The following is a 16,040-nucleotide window of genomic DNA, read 5'->3' as shown; positions in this document are numbered from 1 at the left end:
TAGACTGGCCATTCAGCTTTGGGATCCCATGCTTGGATTACAAATATGCACGGGGACACCATTACTTTGGCCTCTTTGAGAGTTTCGGTTCAGGTCCCCATGCTGTGTGGCAGGCAGTTCACCAACTGAGCCATTTTCCCAGCTCAGATTATCAACACTTAAAGCTGTGATGCCCAAGCCAATATAAGCATGAAAGGTCTTGGTGACCAATTCTGCTGAATTCTTTACTGTAAATATCCTTTCCATTGTAGCCTACATACATTTAAAAATATATAGTTATTATTTTTTCTGTTTGGGATTTAAAAGTATTTTTATTATATTTTTACTGATTATATGGGAATTTTATATCGTGTACCATGATCACACTCACTTCCCAGTCCTCCGCGGTCCACTGCCACCCTTCTGACGTCTCCCCCTGACAAAAGGAGGAGAGCTTTGATTGCGTTTTATTTACTGATTTTGAGTGCGTGTGCCTGTCCATTTGCATGTGTGCCCCATAACACAGGCGTGGAGGTCAGAGGAAGACGTGTGGGGGTGGGAGTCAGTTCATGCCTGTCTCTGTGTGGGTTCTAGGGATCAAAATCAGGTGATTGGCTTTGAGGCAGACATTTTTGTTTGCTGAGCCATCTCCGTTTCCCACCAGCTCCGTTTCCCACTTTCCTAACTGTGTGGAACTATAGCTCTGTAAAAAAGATCTGGAAGGATTTGGTATAATTTCTTCTTTATACAAAAATCAATTAATATAAAATCGTTCTAAGATCCTATTTCTGACCTGCTTTAAAGATGTAGATCAGTTTTACAAAACTGGACATTAACTGCAGGTCATCGTAAACACTTTCTGGACGTGGCTCTTACATATGGTGGAAACATTGGCCACTGACATTGACTTTCTGTTCTTTTCACTTTCTGTTCCTAACAGAAGAGTTTATTCAAGGACCAAATTGAGCTGTTCCTACAGAACCATGTATTTCCATTATTATTGTCTAACCTGGGATATCTGCGAGCGAGAGTAAGTTTTTCATCTTCTCATACCTGTTATGAATCTTAAGATCTCACGTGTAGTGTAGTTTGTGAAGTAGTGTGATGATTCGGTCAAAGACTTTTCATGTGTGCCCTGTTCATGTGTGCCCTGTTCATGTGTGCCCTGTTCATGTGTGCCCTGTTCATGTGTGCCCTATTCATGTGTGATGTGTTCATGTGTGATGTGTTCATGTGTGCCCTGTTCATGTGTGACGTGTTCATGTGTGCCCTGTTCATGTGTGCATTGTTCATGTGTGCCCTGTTCATGCGTGCCCTGTTCATGCGTGACGTGTTCATGCGTGACGCGTTCATGTGTGCCCTGTTCATGTGTGCCCTGTTCATGTGTGCCCTCTTCATGTGTGCATTGTTCATGTGTGCCCTGTTCATGTGTGCACTGTTCATGGGTGACACTTTTCACAGGGTGCCATCATCCTGTCTTTGTCCCCTGACACTGTCACAGAGTACCATCACCCCGTCTCTGTCCTGACACTGTCACAGAGTACCGTCACCCCGTCTCTGTCCTGACACTGTCACAGAGTACCGTCACCCCGTCTCTGTCCTGACACTGTCACAGAGTACCGTCACCCCGTCTCTGTCCTGACACTGTCACAGAGTACTGTCACCCCGTCTCTGTCCTGACACTGTCACAGAGTACCGTCACCCCGTCTCTGTCCTGACACTGTCACAGAGTACCGTCACCCCGTCTCTGTCCTGACACTGTCACAGAGTACCGTCACCCCAGTCTCTACCCCTTCTTTCATTGCAGTCCTGCTGGGTGCTGCACGCATTTAGTTCTCTGAAGTTTCATAACGAGCTCAACCTCAGAACTGCTGTTGAACTAGCGAAGAAGAGCCTGATTGAAGATGAGGAGATGCCCGTCAAGGTCGAAGCTGCGCTTGCACTACAGTCCCTGATCTCTCACCAGACCCAAGGTGATGCTGCCTTTTTAAATCATTCGTTTCTTTCCTTAAAGAAGGAGATTTCTAAGTCTGAGGATCCAGTTTAGATTTCTTGCCCCCTTCTGAATTTTATAGGTCCTTATTCTACCTGTTTTAGGAGCTCTGTTAGTGTGGTTTCCAGTTAAAAATTGTGGATACTGGGGTAAGCTGGGCCTTAAAACACCTGGACCAGCTTTGGTGCTCTCTTGACTGGCTGCATGAAGTGGGGAAGGCATCTGGTGGCTTCTCTCTGAAGTTTCACAAAGCTGACAAGGCTCTGAACCTTTCTCCTGTCTGGACATCACCAAGATTCAGCTCCAGGGTCTCTATGGTTCTACCAGTTCAGAAATTAGCAAGTAATGTTTCCAGTGGGCAGTGACATAGGTGTTTTCTTTGTTCACAAAGATCTAAATGACCTTTGCAATTAAGTTCAGCTTCATGAGAACATGAGCTTGTGTCCTGTTTTAGTGGGAAGGCTGGATGAGGTGTAAGATCTGCTGGGGGATGGGATTGGTAGAGATGGGTCAGGACAGGGACAGCCCCCATCAGTGCTGACCATGGTGTCTGTGGGTAGAGATGGGTCAGGAAAGCGACAGTCCCCATCAGAGCTGACCATAGAATCTATAGGTAGAAATTGGTCAGGACAGGGACAGCCCCCATCAGAGCTGACCATGGTGTCTGTGGGTAGAGATGGGTCAGGAAAGCGACAGTCCCCATCAGAGCTGACCATAGAATCTATAGGTAGAAATTGGTCAGGACAGGGACAGCCCCCATCAGTGCTGACCATGGTGTCTGTGGGTAGAGATGGGTCAGGACAGGGACAGCCCCCATCAGTGCTGACCATAGAATCTATAGGTAGAAATTGGTCAGGACAGGGACAGCCCCCATCAGAGCTGACCATGGTGTCTGTGGGTAGAGATGGGTCAGGACAGGGACAGTCCCCATCAGAGCTGACCATAGAATCTATAGGTAGAAATTGGTCAGGACAGGGACAGCCCCCATCAGAGCTGACCATGGTGTCTGTGGGTAGAGATGGGTCAGGACAGGGACAGTCCCCATCAGTGCTGACCATGGTGTCTGTGGGTAGAGATGGGTCAGGACAGGGACAGCCCCATCAGTGCTGACCATAGAATCTATAGGTAGAAATTGGTCAGGACAGGGACAGTCCCCATCAGTGCTGACCATGGTGTCTGTGGGTAGAGATGGGTCAGGACAGGGACAGCCCCATCAGTGCTGACCATGGTGTCTGTGGGTAGAGATGGGTCAGGAAAGCGACAGTCCCCATCAGAGCTGACCATAGAATCTATAGGTAGAAATTGGTCAGGACAGGGACAGCCCCCATCAGTGCTGACCATGGTGTCTGTGGGTAGAGATGGGTCAGGAAAGCGACAGTCCCCATCAGAGCTGACCATAGAATCTATAGGTAGAAATTGGTCAGGACAGGGACAGCCCCCATCAGTGTTGACCATGGTGTCTGTGGGTAGAGATGGGTCAGGACAGGGACAGCCCCCATCAGTGCTGACCATAGAATCTATAGGTAGAAATTGGTCAGGACAGGGACAGCCCCCATCAGAGCTGACCATGGTGTCTGTGGGTAGAGATGGGTCAGGACAGGGACAGTCCCCATCAGAGCTGACCATAGAATCTATAGGTAGAAATTGGTCAGGACAGGGACAGCCCCCATCAGAGCTGACCATGGTGTCTGTGGGTAGAGATGGGTCAGGACAGGGACAGTCCCCATCAGTGCTGACCATGGTGTCTGTGGGTAGAGATGGGTCAGGACAGGGACAGCCCCATCAGTGCTGACCATAGAATCTATAGGTAGAAATTGGTCAGGACAGGGACAGTCCCCATCAGTGCTGACCATGGTGTCTGTGGGTAGAGATGGGTCAGGACAGGGACAGCCCCATCAGTGCTGACCATGGTGTCTGTGGGTAGAGATGGGTCAGGACAGGGACAGCCCCATCAGAGCTGACCATGGTGTCTGTGGGCAGGAGTTCTCATACTTGTCATGTGGGGACACAGTCAGGCTGATGACACATTTGTGTAACTAGAATTCCTTAGGCAGAGCACCTCATCCTGGCTCAGCACACACAGCAGCGTCCAGAACCGTATCTAGAGTTACAGTGTGTGAGTGTCCACTCTTGCTGATTTCATTCACCTGCCTGCATTAGCCAAGGAGCACATGAAACCACACGTGAGGCCCATCATGCAGGAGCTGCTGCATATCGTCAGAGAGACGGAGAATGATGATGTCACCAACGTCATCCAGAAGATGATCTGTGAGTACAGTCATGAGGTGACCTCCATCGCTGTCGACACCACCCAGCACTTGGTAAGTGTTGGATGATTTCCTCTGGGGAGGCGTGGACAAGTCTAGCTTAGTGAACCAGTGAGCTTATTGGGGTTACTTAAAGGAGAGTGGCTGGCCCAAGGCAGTGGTGGTGTTGAAAAGCCTATTCTGTCATGGGTAACTGGAAGCTGCATCCCTGGAGCTCCCTGTGTAACTTCCAGGCAACTCACTCTCTTCCCCAGTACTTACTGTCGTTATGATTTGGAGAAGAGCCTTGTGAATCCTAAGAACTTTGTGAATTCTGTTTTGTGAACCTTGTAAGGTTTGTTTGCTTCCTGAGTCTTCTCTTCCCTTCACTCCCTTTAAGAAGAAATAGCCATATAGCAACAGTAAGAATGAGCTAAGTGTGTACTAGTTTTGTAAAGAACCCTTAACGGGCTGGAGAGATGGCTCAGTGGTTAAGAGCACTGACTGCTCTTCCAGAGGTCCTGGGTTCAACTCCCAGCCCACACGGCAGCTCACAACTGTCTGTAATTCCAGATGGCATCAGCCATGTGCGTGTTTATCGTACAGACATACACGAAGGCAAAACACCTATACTCATTAAAAATAAAAGCCCTGAGGAGTCTAAATAAGGCCACCCTCCCAGATAAATTAAACAGAATCTGGAGTTGAGTTTTATTTATGTATGAAATCTTAACATGGCAGCATCTGCCTTAGTCAATAAGGTTCCTGGGTTTGGGCTGATCAGCCTTAAATCAACCCACTCAGGGCAGTCCTTTCCCTGTAGTACGTTGAAATGCCATAACGACACTTTTGATGTGAGTTATTGGAACTCTTACTTTTGCACTTGGAACTGGAATTTCATTTCCCTTCTTTGGAAAATTTAAAATTTATTTTTATTGTATACATTCTTGGTGTGTGTGTGTGTGTGATGCAGAACGTGGAGGTTCAAGGACAATTCTATAGAATTGGTTTTCTTCTCCCCTCTTTATGTATGTCCTGGGCATTGAACTCCTGTTACCAAAAATTTTTTAAAATTTGTGTGGCCAGTGCCTTTTCCCACAGAACCATCTTGCCAGTTCAGAAGAATGTTTTTTGTTGCCTCTTTGTTAAAAATGTTCCTATTGTTTTCTCCCCTCTCCTGTGCTTCCTGATGTGGAATATCAGACTGGAACTGGGGCCTCCATGGCTTTTCTTCTCTTTTTTCTGTGTCTGTTTTTGTTTCATCTTCCGAGTGATCTTTGGTTTCATCTTCTAAATGTTCTGTTACATCTTTCCTTTTAGAAACACTTATTTTCAGTATTTCTAGAATTTGATTTAGTCTACAGATTACTAGACGTTAAATATTAGTCAGTGGCTATAATAGCTCATATGTGGTTCATGTCAGTGACTATCACGGATGCAGAAGGTGTTCATATAAGCATGACATGATCTGCCATTGCAAGAGAAAAGGTGATTCAGTCAACAGAGTGTAGAACGTAGTGTCTGAGAAATGCTGGCCTTTGGGTGCAGCACTGCCCCTCTGCCATGGTGCAGTGATACCAGCTAGTGAGTATTCTAATGTAATCTTTACAGGCTGAGATATTTGGTAAAGTTCTTCAAAGTGATGAATATGAAGAAGTTGAAGACAAAACTGTCATGGCTATGGGGATTTTGCATACTATCGACACTATCCTAACAGTCGTGGAAGATCATCAAGAGGTGGGACTCCTTGTGTTTTATTATAGTGGTTATATTAACTGAAATTTATATGACCGGTGGTTATGAATTCTTAGTTTGGTGTGTGTGTGTTTTATGTGCTCACCGTGGTATGGAAGTTAGAGGATAGCTCTTGTGTTTTCTTCTTCCATTGTAGCTTTTTGGGATTGAACTCAGGTGGCCAGGCATTTGTGGCAAATGATTTTTTCCCTTTAAGTTTTTAAAATTTATGTATTTGTTGTGTGTATACTGAATGTATGCACGTATGTGGGTATCCTTAGAGGCCAGAAGAGGGCCTCGGATTTCCTGGAGCTGGAGTTGTCCGCAGTTGTGGGCCACCTGATATGGGTGCTGGGATAGGAACCCAGGTTTGCTGAAAAAGCAGCAAGCATTTTTAACCATTGAGATTCTACCTCCTGAGCCATCACACCAGCCTAAAGTCTTGGTGTTAAAGATTTGTATTTATTGTATTGGTGAGTTTTTAAGAATTGTCCTCACCAAATCACAATCCCAGAGAACCTAGACAACAATGAGGACCATAAGAGAGACATACATAGATCTAATCTACATGGGAAGTAGAAAAAGACAAGATCTTCTGAGTAAATTGGGAGCATGGGGACCTTGGGAGAGGGTTGAAGGGGGGAGGGGAGAGGAAGGGAGAGGATCAGAGAAAAATGTAGAGCTCTCAATAAAAATCAATAAAATTAAAAAAAAAAAAAAAGAAAACAGGCTGAGTAAGCCATAGGGAGCAAGCCAGTAAGCAGCACTCCTCCATGGCCTCTGCATAAGCTCCTGCCTCTAGGTTCCTGCCCTATTTGAGTTCCTGTCCTAACTTCCTTCAGTACCTGGAAGTGTAAGTCAAATAAACCCTTTTTTCTCAAAAAAAAAAAAAAAAAAAAGAAGAATAAGAAGAATTGTCCTCATAATTGAGCATTTATACAGGAACCAGGACTTACTTGGTAGTGAAATTCTGTGTCCAAACACACAAACAAATAGATTGAATTTCTCTCAAATTTTGAAGTAATGTGTTAAGATGATCAAGGAGGGAAGTTACACATTTATTAAAAGTAACCTGCATACACCTTTGTATTAATCTGAGTCTAGGTCATCCTAGCCTCCCAGGCTCGGTTTCTGTGAATTCCAGATTGAATAGAATAAGGGACTTGCCTTCCAGGAACCCACAGTCTAATCTTCGTGGAGAAGGATGGAACTTTCGATTACAGTGGCGGGCTTTGTAAAGGAGCAGGGTTGTGATGCCAAAGGCACAGTAAGGATGGGAAGGAGTAAGCAAGAACTTGATGACATCCAAATCCCAGAGGAACATTGAGCTATAGAATTAATTTTTTGAGACTGTGTGTCATGCCACCCAGGCTGACCCCAGTCTTACTCTGTAGCTAAGGATGGCCTTGAACTCCGGATCCTCCTGTCCTTACCTCTTTCCCTTGTGCTGGGACAGAACAGGTGTATTTAATCCCATGCTTTTTATGCAGTGCTGGGGGTTGGAATCCAGGGCTTCATGCTTGCTAGGCAGTCACTCCACCAACTGGCCCAGGGATGAGAGTTTAGACATTCTGTTCAGTGCTCACCCCTTTGCTGGCCAAGAGGTAATCGAGTCTCCTTTGCAGAGGCAGAAATGTGAGGGTCAGGAGGTTTAGGACTATTGTATCTGGTCACAGCTGGTCAGGTATAGGTCTAGATTTGTCCTTAGGACGTTCTTGTCACACATCAGCTTTTCTAACCTGCAGTCCATCTGGGTTCTCCTTTCCAAATGGTCCATGGCCTTTCCTTAGTGAAGACTAGCCATGTGTTCATTGCATCTGTGAGCACAGGCTGCTGTGTTTAGCAGTGACAGATCTGCTCAGTGAGGGTTTGGGAAGCACTGTTAGCCATGTGACTACACATTCATCCCGTGTTCGTAAGGCACCCAGATTGCTGAACCATGCAGTGTTTCTCTGCTAGACCTTCCTGCACCTCAGGACTTTATGTAAAATTTTAATTTCCATATTCAGTATTTTAATTTTGTGTTTTCATGCTGAAAATCTGGTTTTCTTGGTGACAGTGCGTTAGACCAGATTAACTTAGAGTAGCTGTACTTAGGCCAGCTATACTTCCTTCACTTGTATTTTCAATCTCATGAGACCTAAGAAATCACTAACCCAGTTTTTCCTAGTATGGTATGGTGAGGAGAGCAAACCGCAGGATTATTTTAGAAACAATAGTTCTTTGTCTTTTGCTTAATCTTTTTGATCTTGATATTATTTTTTGAACTTCAAGTAATGTTGAGCATTCAAAGTTAACAACTATAATCATCAAAGGAGGCATGAGTTAAAGTTAGACACATTAAGCAATTCACATCTGGCTTCCTGCCTAGAGATGAAAATATAAAACCTTCAGTGTAATTAGAGGCAAACCTGGCTGCGATCTGGCCTCCTCGTCACCTGTTCTTACTTTTATCGTTTCTCTGGTCCTTTTCCTCCCTGCAGACCCCCCATATGCTCCCCTCTCTTTCATCAATTGTTGCGTGCATGTGTGTATATCTTAGTTATATGTGTGTGTCTACACGTGGGTATGTGTATATCTTAGTTATATGTGTGTGTCTACACGTGGGTATGTGTATATCTTAGTTATATATGTGTGCGTGTGTGTACACGTGGATATGTGTTTATCTTAGATATGTGTGCGTGTGTCTACACGTGGGTATGTGTATATCTTAGTTATATATGTGTGCATGTATGTACACGTGGGTATATTTTTATCTTATATATGTGTGCATGTGTGTACCCGTGGGTATGTGTATATCTTAGTTATATATGTGTGCATGTGTGTACCCGTGGGTATATTTTTATCTTATATATGTGTGCGTGTGTGTACACGTGGGTATGCGTATATCTTAGTTATATATGTGTGCATTTGTGTACACGTGGGTATATTTTTATCTTATATATGTGTGCATGTGTCTACACGTGGGTATGCGAATATCTTAGTTATATATGTGTGCGTGTATGTACACGTGGGTATGCGTATATCTTAGTTATATGTGTCTACACGTGGGTATGTGTATATCTTAGTTATATATGTGTGCGTGTATGTACACGTGGGTATGTTTTTATCTTATATGTGTGCGTGTGTGTACACGTGGGTATGTGTATATCTTATATATGCGTGCGTGTGTGTACACGTGGGTATGTGTATATCTTATATATGCGTGCGTGTGTGTACACGTGGGTATGTGTATATCTTATATATGCGTGCGTGTGTGTACACGTGGGTATGTGTATATCTTATATATGCGTGCGTGTGTGTACACGTGGGTATGTGTATATCTTATATATGCGTGCGTGTGTATGTACACGTGGGTATGTGTATATCTTAGTTATATGTGTGCGTGTGTGTACATGTGGGTATGTGTATATCTTATATATGCGTGCGTGTGTGTACACGTGGGTATGTGTATATCTTATATATGTGTGCGTGTGTATGTACATGTGGGTATGTGTATATCTTAGTTATATGTGTGCATGTGTGTACACGTGTGTGTGTATATCTTATATATGTGTGTGTGTCTACACGTGGGTATGTCTATATCTTATATATGTGTGCGTGTGTGTGTACACGTGGGTATGTGTATATCTTAGTTATATATGTGTGCGTGTGTGTACACGTGGGTATGTTTTTATCTTATATATGTGTGCGTGTGTATGTACATGTGGGTATGTGTATATCTTATATAGGTGTGCATGTGTGTGTACATGTGGGTATGTGTTTATCTTATATATGTGTGCGTGTGTATGTACATGTGGGTATGTGTATATCTTATATAGGTGTGCGTGTGTGTACATGTGGGTATGTGTTTATCTTATATATGCGTGCGTGTGTGTACACGTGTGTATGTGTATATCTTATATATGTGTGTGTGTGTACACGTGGGTATGTTTTTATCTTATATATGTGTGCGTGTGTGTACACGCGGGTATGTGTATATCTTGTATATGAGTGCGTGTGTCAACACGCGGGTATGTGTTTATCTTATATATGCGTGCGTGTGTGTACACGTGGGTATGTGTATATCTTAGTTATATATGTGTGTGTACACGTGAGTATGTGTTTATCTTATATATGTGTGCGTGTGTGTACACGCGGGTATGTGTATATCTTGTATATGTGTGCGTGTGTCAACACGCGGGTATGTGTATATCTTATATATGTGTGCGTGTGTGTACACGTGGGTATGTGTATATCTTAGTTATATGTGTGTGTGTGTGTGTCTACATGTGGGTATGTGCACATAGGTGTATCAAATCCCCAGGAACTGGAGTTACTCTGTGTTGTGTGCTGAACTGGAGCTCTCACACACTCTTGACTGCTGGGACCTCTCCCCTTCCCCATTCATTAACTTTGAACTTCCATGTAGTGAAGGTGAACTCTGGAAGCCAGACCTCTCTCAAAGAAGAACACACCTATGGTTGGTTAGAAAGGGCAAAATTGGAAATCCAGAATGGGTACTCAAACAGGTTCATTTTTATCTGATGTTTTAAGGATATTGGTAGAGTCCAGATTTTGGATCATTTGATCTTCCAAATAATAGTTTAGCATATATCAAATTATCAAACTGTACCTATAAATTATTTCAATTAAATAAAATACCCAAAATGAAATTAAAATTGAGTATTAGACTATGTTCTAAGGTTGAATTATAAATTTACATGAAAGTATATCTCACCACTGATTTTAACTTTTATTCACTTTTAAAAAATATAAAATAGTATCATACAAGAATAGTGTCGTTCACCTTTAATCCTAGCACTTGGGAGGCAGAGGCAGGCAGATTTCTGTGAGTTCAAGGCCAGTCTGTTCTACAGAGTGAGTTCCAGGAACAACCGGAGATAGAGTAAGACCCTGTCTTAGGGGTCTTATCTGATACAGCAGCTAGTCTCTGGAAGCAAAGATGGGAAGGATTCTCAAGTTTGGGTCCAATGATTGCCCCATACCCTCCTGTGAGGAACGTTGGTAGTTGGCAGGACCACTCGTGGTGGACTCTTGACTTGTAGACACCGCTGCTGATGAAGGTGGGAGTTGTTCTGCTCAGGAGGTGGAGCTGCATAGCAACACATTGTGCAGTAGTTTTAACTGTCACGTTCCACTCATTGTATCTCGTGATTCTTCCCTATCAGTCAGTAAGCATATAGTTGTAATAGTATTCTCTTGTATGCATGTCACAGTCACACAGCCCGTCACGAATAGACACTGACGTTCTCTGTTCAGTGGATACTTGGTTGTTACTGTCACAGATATTGCTGCGCTGAATGGCTTTATCCATGTCCTGTCGCTGGAGTGAGACGTGTCTGTGGTGACTTCCTCGAGGAGATGTGTGGTGTTTGTGATCTAACGAATAAAGCTTGCTTGACGCTCAGAGTGCAGACCTAGCCACTAGTTAGCCGTAGAGGCCAGGCCATGGGGGCACATTCGGGAGACAGAGGCAAATGAATCTCTGTGAGTTCAAGGCCACCCCCCACTGCAAAACTGTCAGGCATGTGAGTGTGCGATCCTGAGATCAGAGCGCCTGTCCTCCTGCCCCTCACTTGTGACACAGCCATGTAGTGTCCTAGTCGTCAAGTGTGAGGGTGACAGTCTCTTCATGAGCTTGAGGCTCTTCTTTATTATTGCTTTATAGGCTTAGCTACTTTTCTGTCAAGTTGTTAGAGTTCATGTGTAAGGAGAATTTAATGTTGTTTGCGATCCTACTGGACTGTTTCAGTCTGTGTGGCTTCGTCTTGATCTGCTCCTGCCCCTGTGTGGGAATACTTGACAGTGTTGCAGTCAGGTGGTTTCTTACTTTGGCTGTGACTTTCTTTACTTCCTTATGGTTATACAAGAATTCTTTTACTTTTTCTGATATATTTTATATTAAGTTTTTTACATAGAAATCTTTGATCCATTAGGAATCATTTGCTTTAGAATATGAGGTAGGGAAGTATCTAATTCTAATTTTCCATGGATTTAACTTTCATTCCTATCATTGGTCTGCTTTCAGAATTCTCTTGTATTTTTACATATTTAATTTTTACATGAAGATTGTAACTTCTCTCAAATATCTGTGGATATTTTATTAATATAATATTAATTTACACAATAACCTTAGAATGACTACAGTAAATTTTAGATTCTTTAAAATTTGTCTTTAGATCACACAGCAGTTGGAGAACATCTGCCTGAGAATCATTGATCTTGTTTTACAGAAGCATGTCATTGGTAAGTTCAGAGGTCTGAGAAAAGGTAAACTGAGATTTTTTTTCAATTTGATGAACTCAAAAGTACGTTCTTTTAGCTCTTTAAACTTAGGCATACAGTTTTGAGAGAGTGGAAGTTGTGTTCTTTAAACTTGAGGCTCAGCTTTCTGATATTAGCTAGGTATGTTCTCATTCAGTGGGGAACTCCTAATGTGTCCAGAGAAGAATTTTTGTTTCTAGGAAATTTAAAGGATGGTGAATGTAGTGTCTACATTTTCAGCAGAACTGGGCTGGTGCTGGGGATGCAGTTCAGTTGGTGGAGGGCTTGCCTGGCAGGCAGGAAGCCCTGGGTTTGTTCCCTGCACCAACAGACCCCCGTGTGGTGGGACTTGCCTGAGTTCTCAGTACTTCTGAGGAGAGAGAGGAAGGAAGATTAGAAGTTGGCTACACAGGGAGTTTGAGGCCAGCCTGGGCTACTTGAGACCTAGTGTGGAGGGGCAGAGGGAGAAAGAAAGAAGTGGGGGAAGGAGCGAGAGAGAAAGACAGGGAAGGGGAGGGAGGAGACTGGGATGAAGTTTATCTGGGATTTGAAAAGTGCTCAATTAGACAAGTGTTTCACCAGGAGTATACGTTAACAGAAAAACTGTGAGCTTCCAAGGTACGTGCTAGAAAAAGCAGAGTTTAGAAGTTAGATATCTCTGCCTGGAAGTAAGAGCCATGCATTTTCTGATGAAATATTTAGATACAGTTTTGACCGAGATCATGATAGTGCGTGTGAAAACAGCATTTCTTTGGGCCTCTTATAGTGGGTATAAAGTGTTCTGAGGTCAGTAAAGAATACTGCTCAAACTGCAAGTTCTATAACTTGAAGAAAATGCTCTTTCATAGTTATTAGTAAAACTATAAACGAGATAGTAATGTATATTATCTCTGCATCATTAAGGTCTCAAAAATTACTAATAGCTTATACATTTTAAATCTACATGATAGAGGTATGCTAATACAGTTATCCTATATACTTGCAATATGAATTTACAGATAGAAATTCTATTTTATGCTATAAAATAGAAATTTGATTTTCTTGTTACTGGTTTTCTGTTTTTGTTTTTTTGAGACAGGGTCTCACTGTATAGCTCTGGCTGTCCTGGAACTCTTCTTTGTAGCCCAGGCTGGCCTCCAGACATCCATCTGCCTCTGCCTCCTGAGTGCTGGGATTAAAGATGTGTGCTACTATGCCAGGCTGAAATCTGACTTCTTTTTCTTCTCCACAGGATTTCACTATGTTGTCTTGGCTTTGCCTGGAACTTGCTATGTAAACCAGGCTGGCCTTGAGCTTAGAGATTTGCCTGCCTCTGCCTCTGCCTCCAGAGTGCTGGGACTACAGGCCACTATAAAATAGAAATTCCAAGTTGTTGTTTTTTCAGTGCTATGAGCAGATTGTCGCTTTGCATTGTTGAGTATAGGACTGATTTTAAAGTTGAAGGCAGCCTCGTTTATGCTCCTTAGCAATGTTTTCAGTCCTCTGTGTGGTCCCTTTGATCTCTCTGTTTCCTCCCATTCTAACGAGAGGTTTTTCCCTTCTAGAATTCTATGAGGAAATCCTCTCCCTGGCATACAGTTTAACCTGCCATGCCATCTCCCCGCAGATGTGGCAGCTCCTGGGCATTTTATATGAAGTTTTCCAGCAGGATTCCTTCGAGTACTTTACAGGTATGTAACGATCACACTACAGTTCTTCTTTCTAGACATGCTTCCCTTAGCAATTGGTGATTAGTACTAATCAGACGTGGGGTGCTTATAGCAGTGTTCCAGCCTTAGACAGGCAGAGGACGTGGGTTTGTATGTCTCGTTTCTTACGTTCGTTTGAAGCCAGAGCATGTGTTCATGTTCTGTGCACTTAGCTATGTTCTAAGCACTGCTCTCCGCCCAGCCACCCAGCAGTGAACAGCTGAGCCCTTCTCTAGTTTTCATTCTTGTGGGAGCGGGGTTGGCAAGGGTGAACTAAAGGCAACCACTGAGAACCTTGGCAGTGTGTTGGGTTGTGCTGCTGAGGGAGACACAGTGTCTGGGTGTCGCAGCAATGCTAAGGAGACACGGTGTCTGACTGCAGGAGACACGGTGTCTGGGTGCTGCAGCAATGCTAAGGAGATACGGTGTCTGGGTGCTGCAGCAATGCTAAGGAGACACGGTGTCTGGGTGCTGCAGCAATGCTAAGGAGACACGGTGTCTGACTGCTGCAGCAATGCTAAGGAGACACGGTGTCTGGGTGCTGCAGCAGTGCTAAGGAGACACGGTGTCTGTGTGCTGCAGCAATGCTAAGGAGACACGGTGTCTGACTGCTGCAGCAGTGCTAAGGAGACACGGTGTCTGGGTGCTGCAGCAATGCTAAGGAGACACGGTGTCTGACTGCTGCAGCAATGCTAAGGAGACACGGTGTCTGGGTGTTGCAGCAATGCTAAGGAGACATGGTGTCTGACTGCTGCAGCAATGCTAAGGAGACACGGTGTCTGGGTGCTGCAGCAATGCTAAGGAGACACGGTGTCTGGGTGTCGCAGCAATGCTAAGGAGACACGGTGTCTGGGTGCTGCAGCAGTGCTAAGGAGACACGGTGTCTGGGTGTCGCAGCAATGCTAAGGAGACACGGTGTCTGGGTGCTGCAGCAATGCTAAGGAGAGACGGTGTCTGGGTGCGCAGCAATGCTAAGGAGACACGGTGTCTGGGTGCTGCAGCAATGCTAAGGAGACACGGTGTCTGACTGCTGCAGCAATGCTAAGGAGACACGGTGTCTGGGTGCTGCAGCAGTGCTCCAGTGGGAACATTCATTCTGCTCCTGTTGCACACGTCTCTGGGCTTCTGTCTTTCCCCAGACATGATGCCGCTCCTGCATAATTACGTGACAGTGGACACCAACACGCTGCTGTCCAATCCAAAGCACTTGGAAGTCCTGTTCTCCATGTGCAGGAAGGTAGGTGCAGCCTCAGCTGTCACGTGAGTCTTCGCAACGTCTTGTGTTTAATTTACCGGAATAGACTTGTCAGTTTCATTTTAAAAATTAAGTTTGTGATTGTTGTAATTTTAGTTTCACAATATGTGTTACACGTTTTACTTACGAGTGTCACTTCCGTGTTTACGTACTTACAGCCATCTCTCTGTATCCATGGAGACTCTGTGGTCCTCCAGCCTCATAACTGACAAGTACGGTATCTGCCCATAGCCACCGCGCATCTCGCTGTGCACTCAGTCCACTTGTGTAATAACACCAGGACAGTAGAGTGTGATGTAAACAGTTGTTACACCACGTGGGCCAGAGATTTAGTGGATAGAGATTCAGCCTCCTGTGGCTGTGGAGGGCCAGCACTCTACTTTTCTTTCCATTCTTTTTCTTTCAAAAATATAAACTTGTGGGTGCTGGAGAGATGGCTCAGTGGTTGAGAGCCTGTTGCTTTTGCAGAGGACTCAGGTTCGGTACTCAGCGCCCACATGGTGGCTCACAGCCATCTGTGACTCCAGTCCCTGTGGACTCAGGTTTGGTACTCAGCGCCCACATGGTGGCTCACAGCCCTCTGTACTCCAGTCCCTGTGGACTCAGGTTTGGTACTCAGCGCCCACATGGTGGCTCACAGCCATCTGTGACTCCAGTCCCTGTGGACTCAGGTTCGGTACTCAGCGCCCACATGGTGGCTCACAGCCATCTGTGACTCCAGTCCCTGTGGATTTGAACACCTTTTTCTGGCCTCTGGGCACCAGACATGTACAGATGCACATACCTACATGAAAGCCATAGATAAAATTAGATAAATATAAAAAGAAAATTTAAGAACATAAACTTGTGGCTAATTAAAGTGATGGGAAAACTGACGC

The 16,040-nt window shown here is 44.4% G+C and overlaps 1 protein-coding gene across 2 annotated transcripts in view; it reads left to right on the top strand.

The window, feature by feature from the left end:
* Ipo8 (importin 8) overlaps nt 1-16,040 on the top strand; it is a 64,139-nt gene that overhangs the window by 33,406 nt on the left and 14,693 nt on the right. For both annotated transcript variants that reach the window (XM_041639595.1, XM_041639587.1), the window contains exons 13-19: nt 920-1,009; nt 1,787-1,952; nt 4,133-4,293; nt 5,830-5,955; nt 12,135-12,201; nt 13,764-13,889; nt 15,047-15,144. In XM_041639595.1, the coding sequence (XP_041495529.1) occupies nt 920-1,009; nt 1,787-1,952; nt 4,133-4,293; nt 5,830-5,955; nt 12,135-12,201; nt 13,764-13,889; nt 15,047-15,144 (834 nt within the window). The remainder of the gene's footprint in view (nt 1-919; nt 1,010-1,786; nt 1,953-4,132; nt 4,294-5,829; nt 5,956-12,134; nt 12,202-13,763; nt 13,890-15,046; nt 15,145-16,040) is intronic.

Source organism: Microtus oregoni, unplaced genomic scaffold, assembly GCF_018167655.1.
Source record: "Microtus oregoni isolate MIOR12 unplaced genomic scaffold, Mior012 000002F_ref0000024, whole genome shotgun sequence".
Lineage (NCBI taxonomy): Eukaryota > Metazoa > Chordata > Mammalia > Rodentia > Cricetidae > Microtus > Microtus oregoni.
The sequence above is the reverse complement of the archived record's forward strand: the minus strand, read 5'-3'. Positions and strand labels throughout refer to the sequence as shown.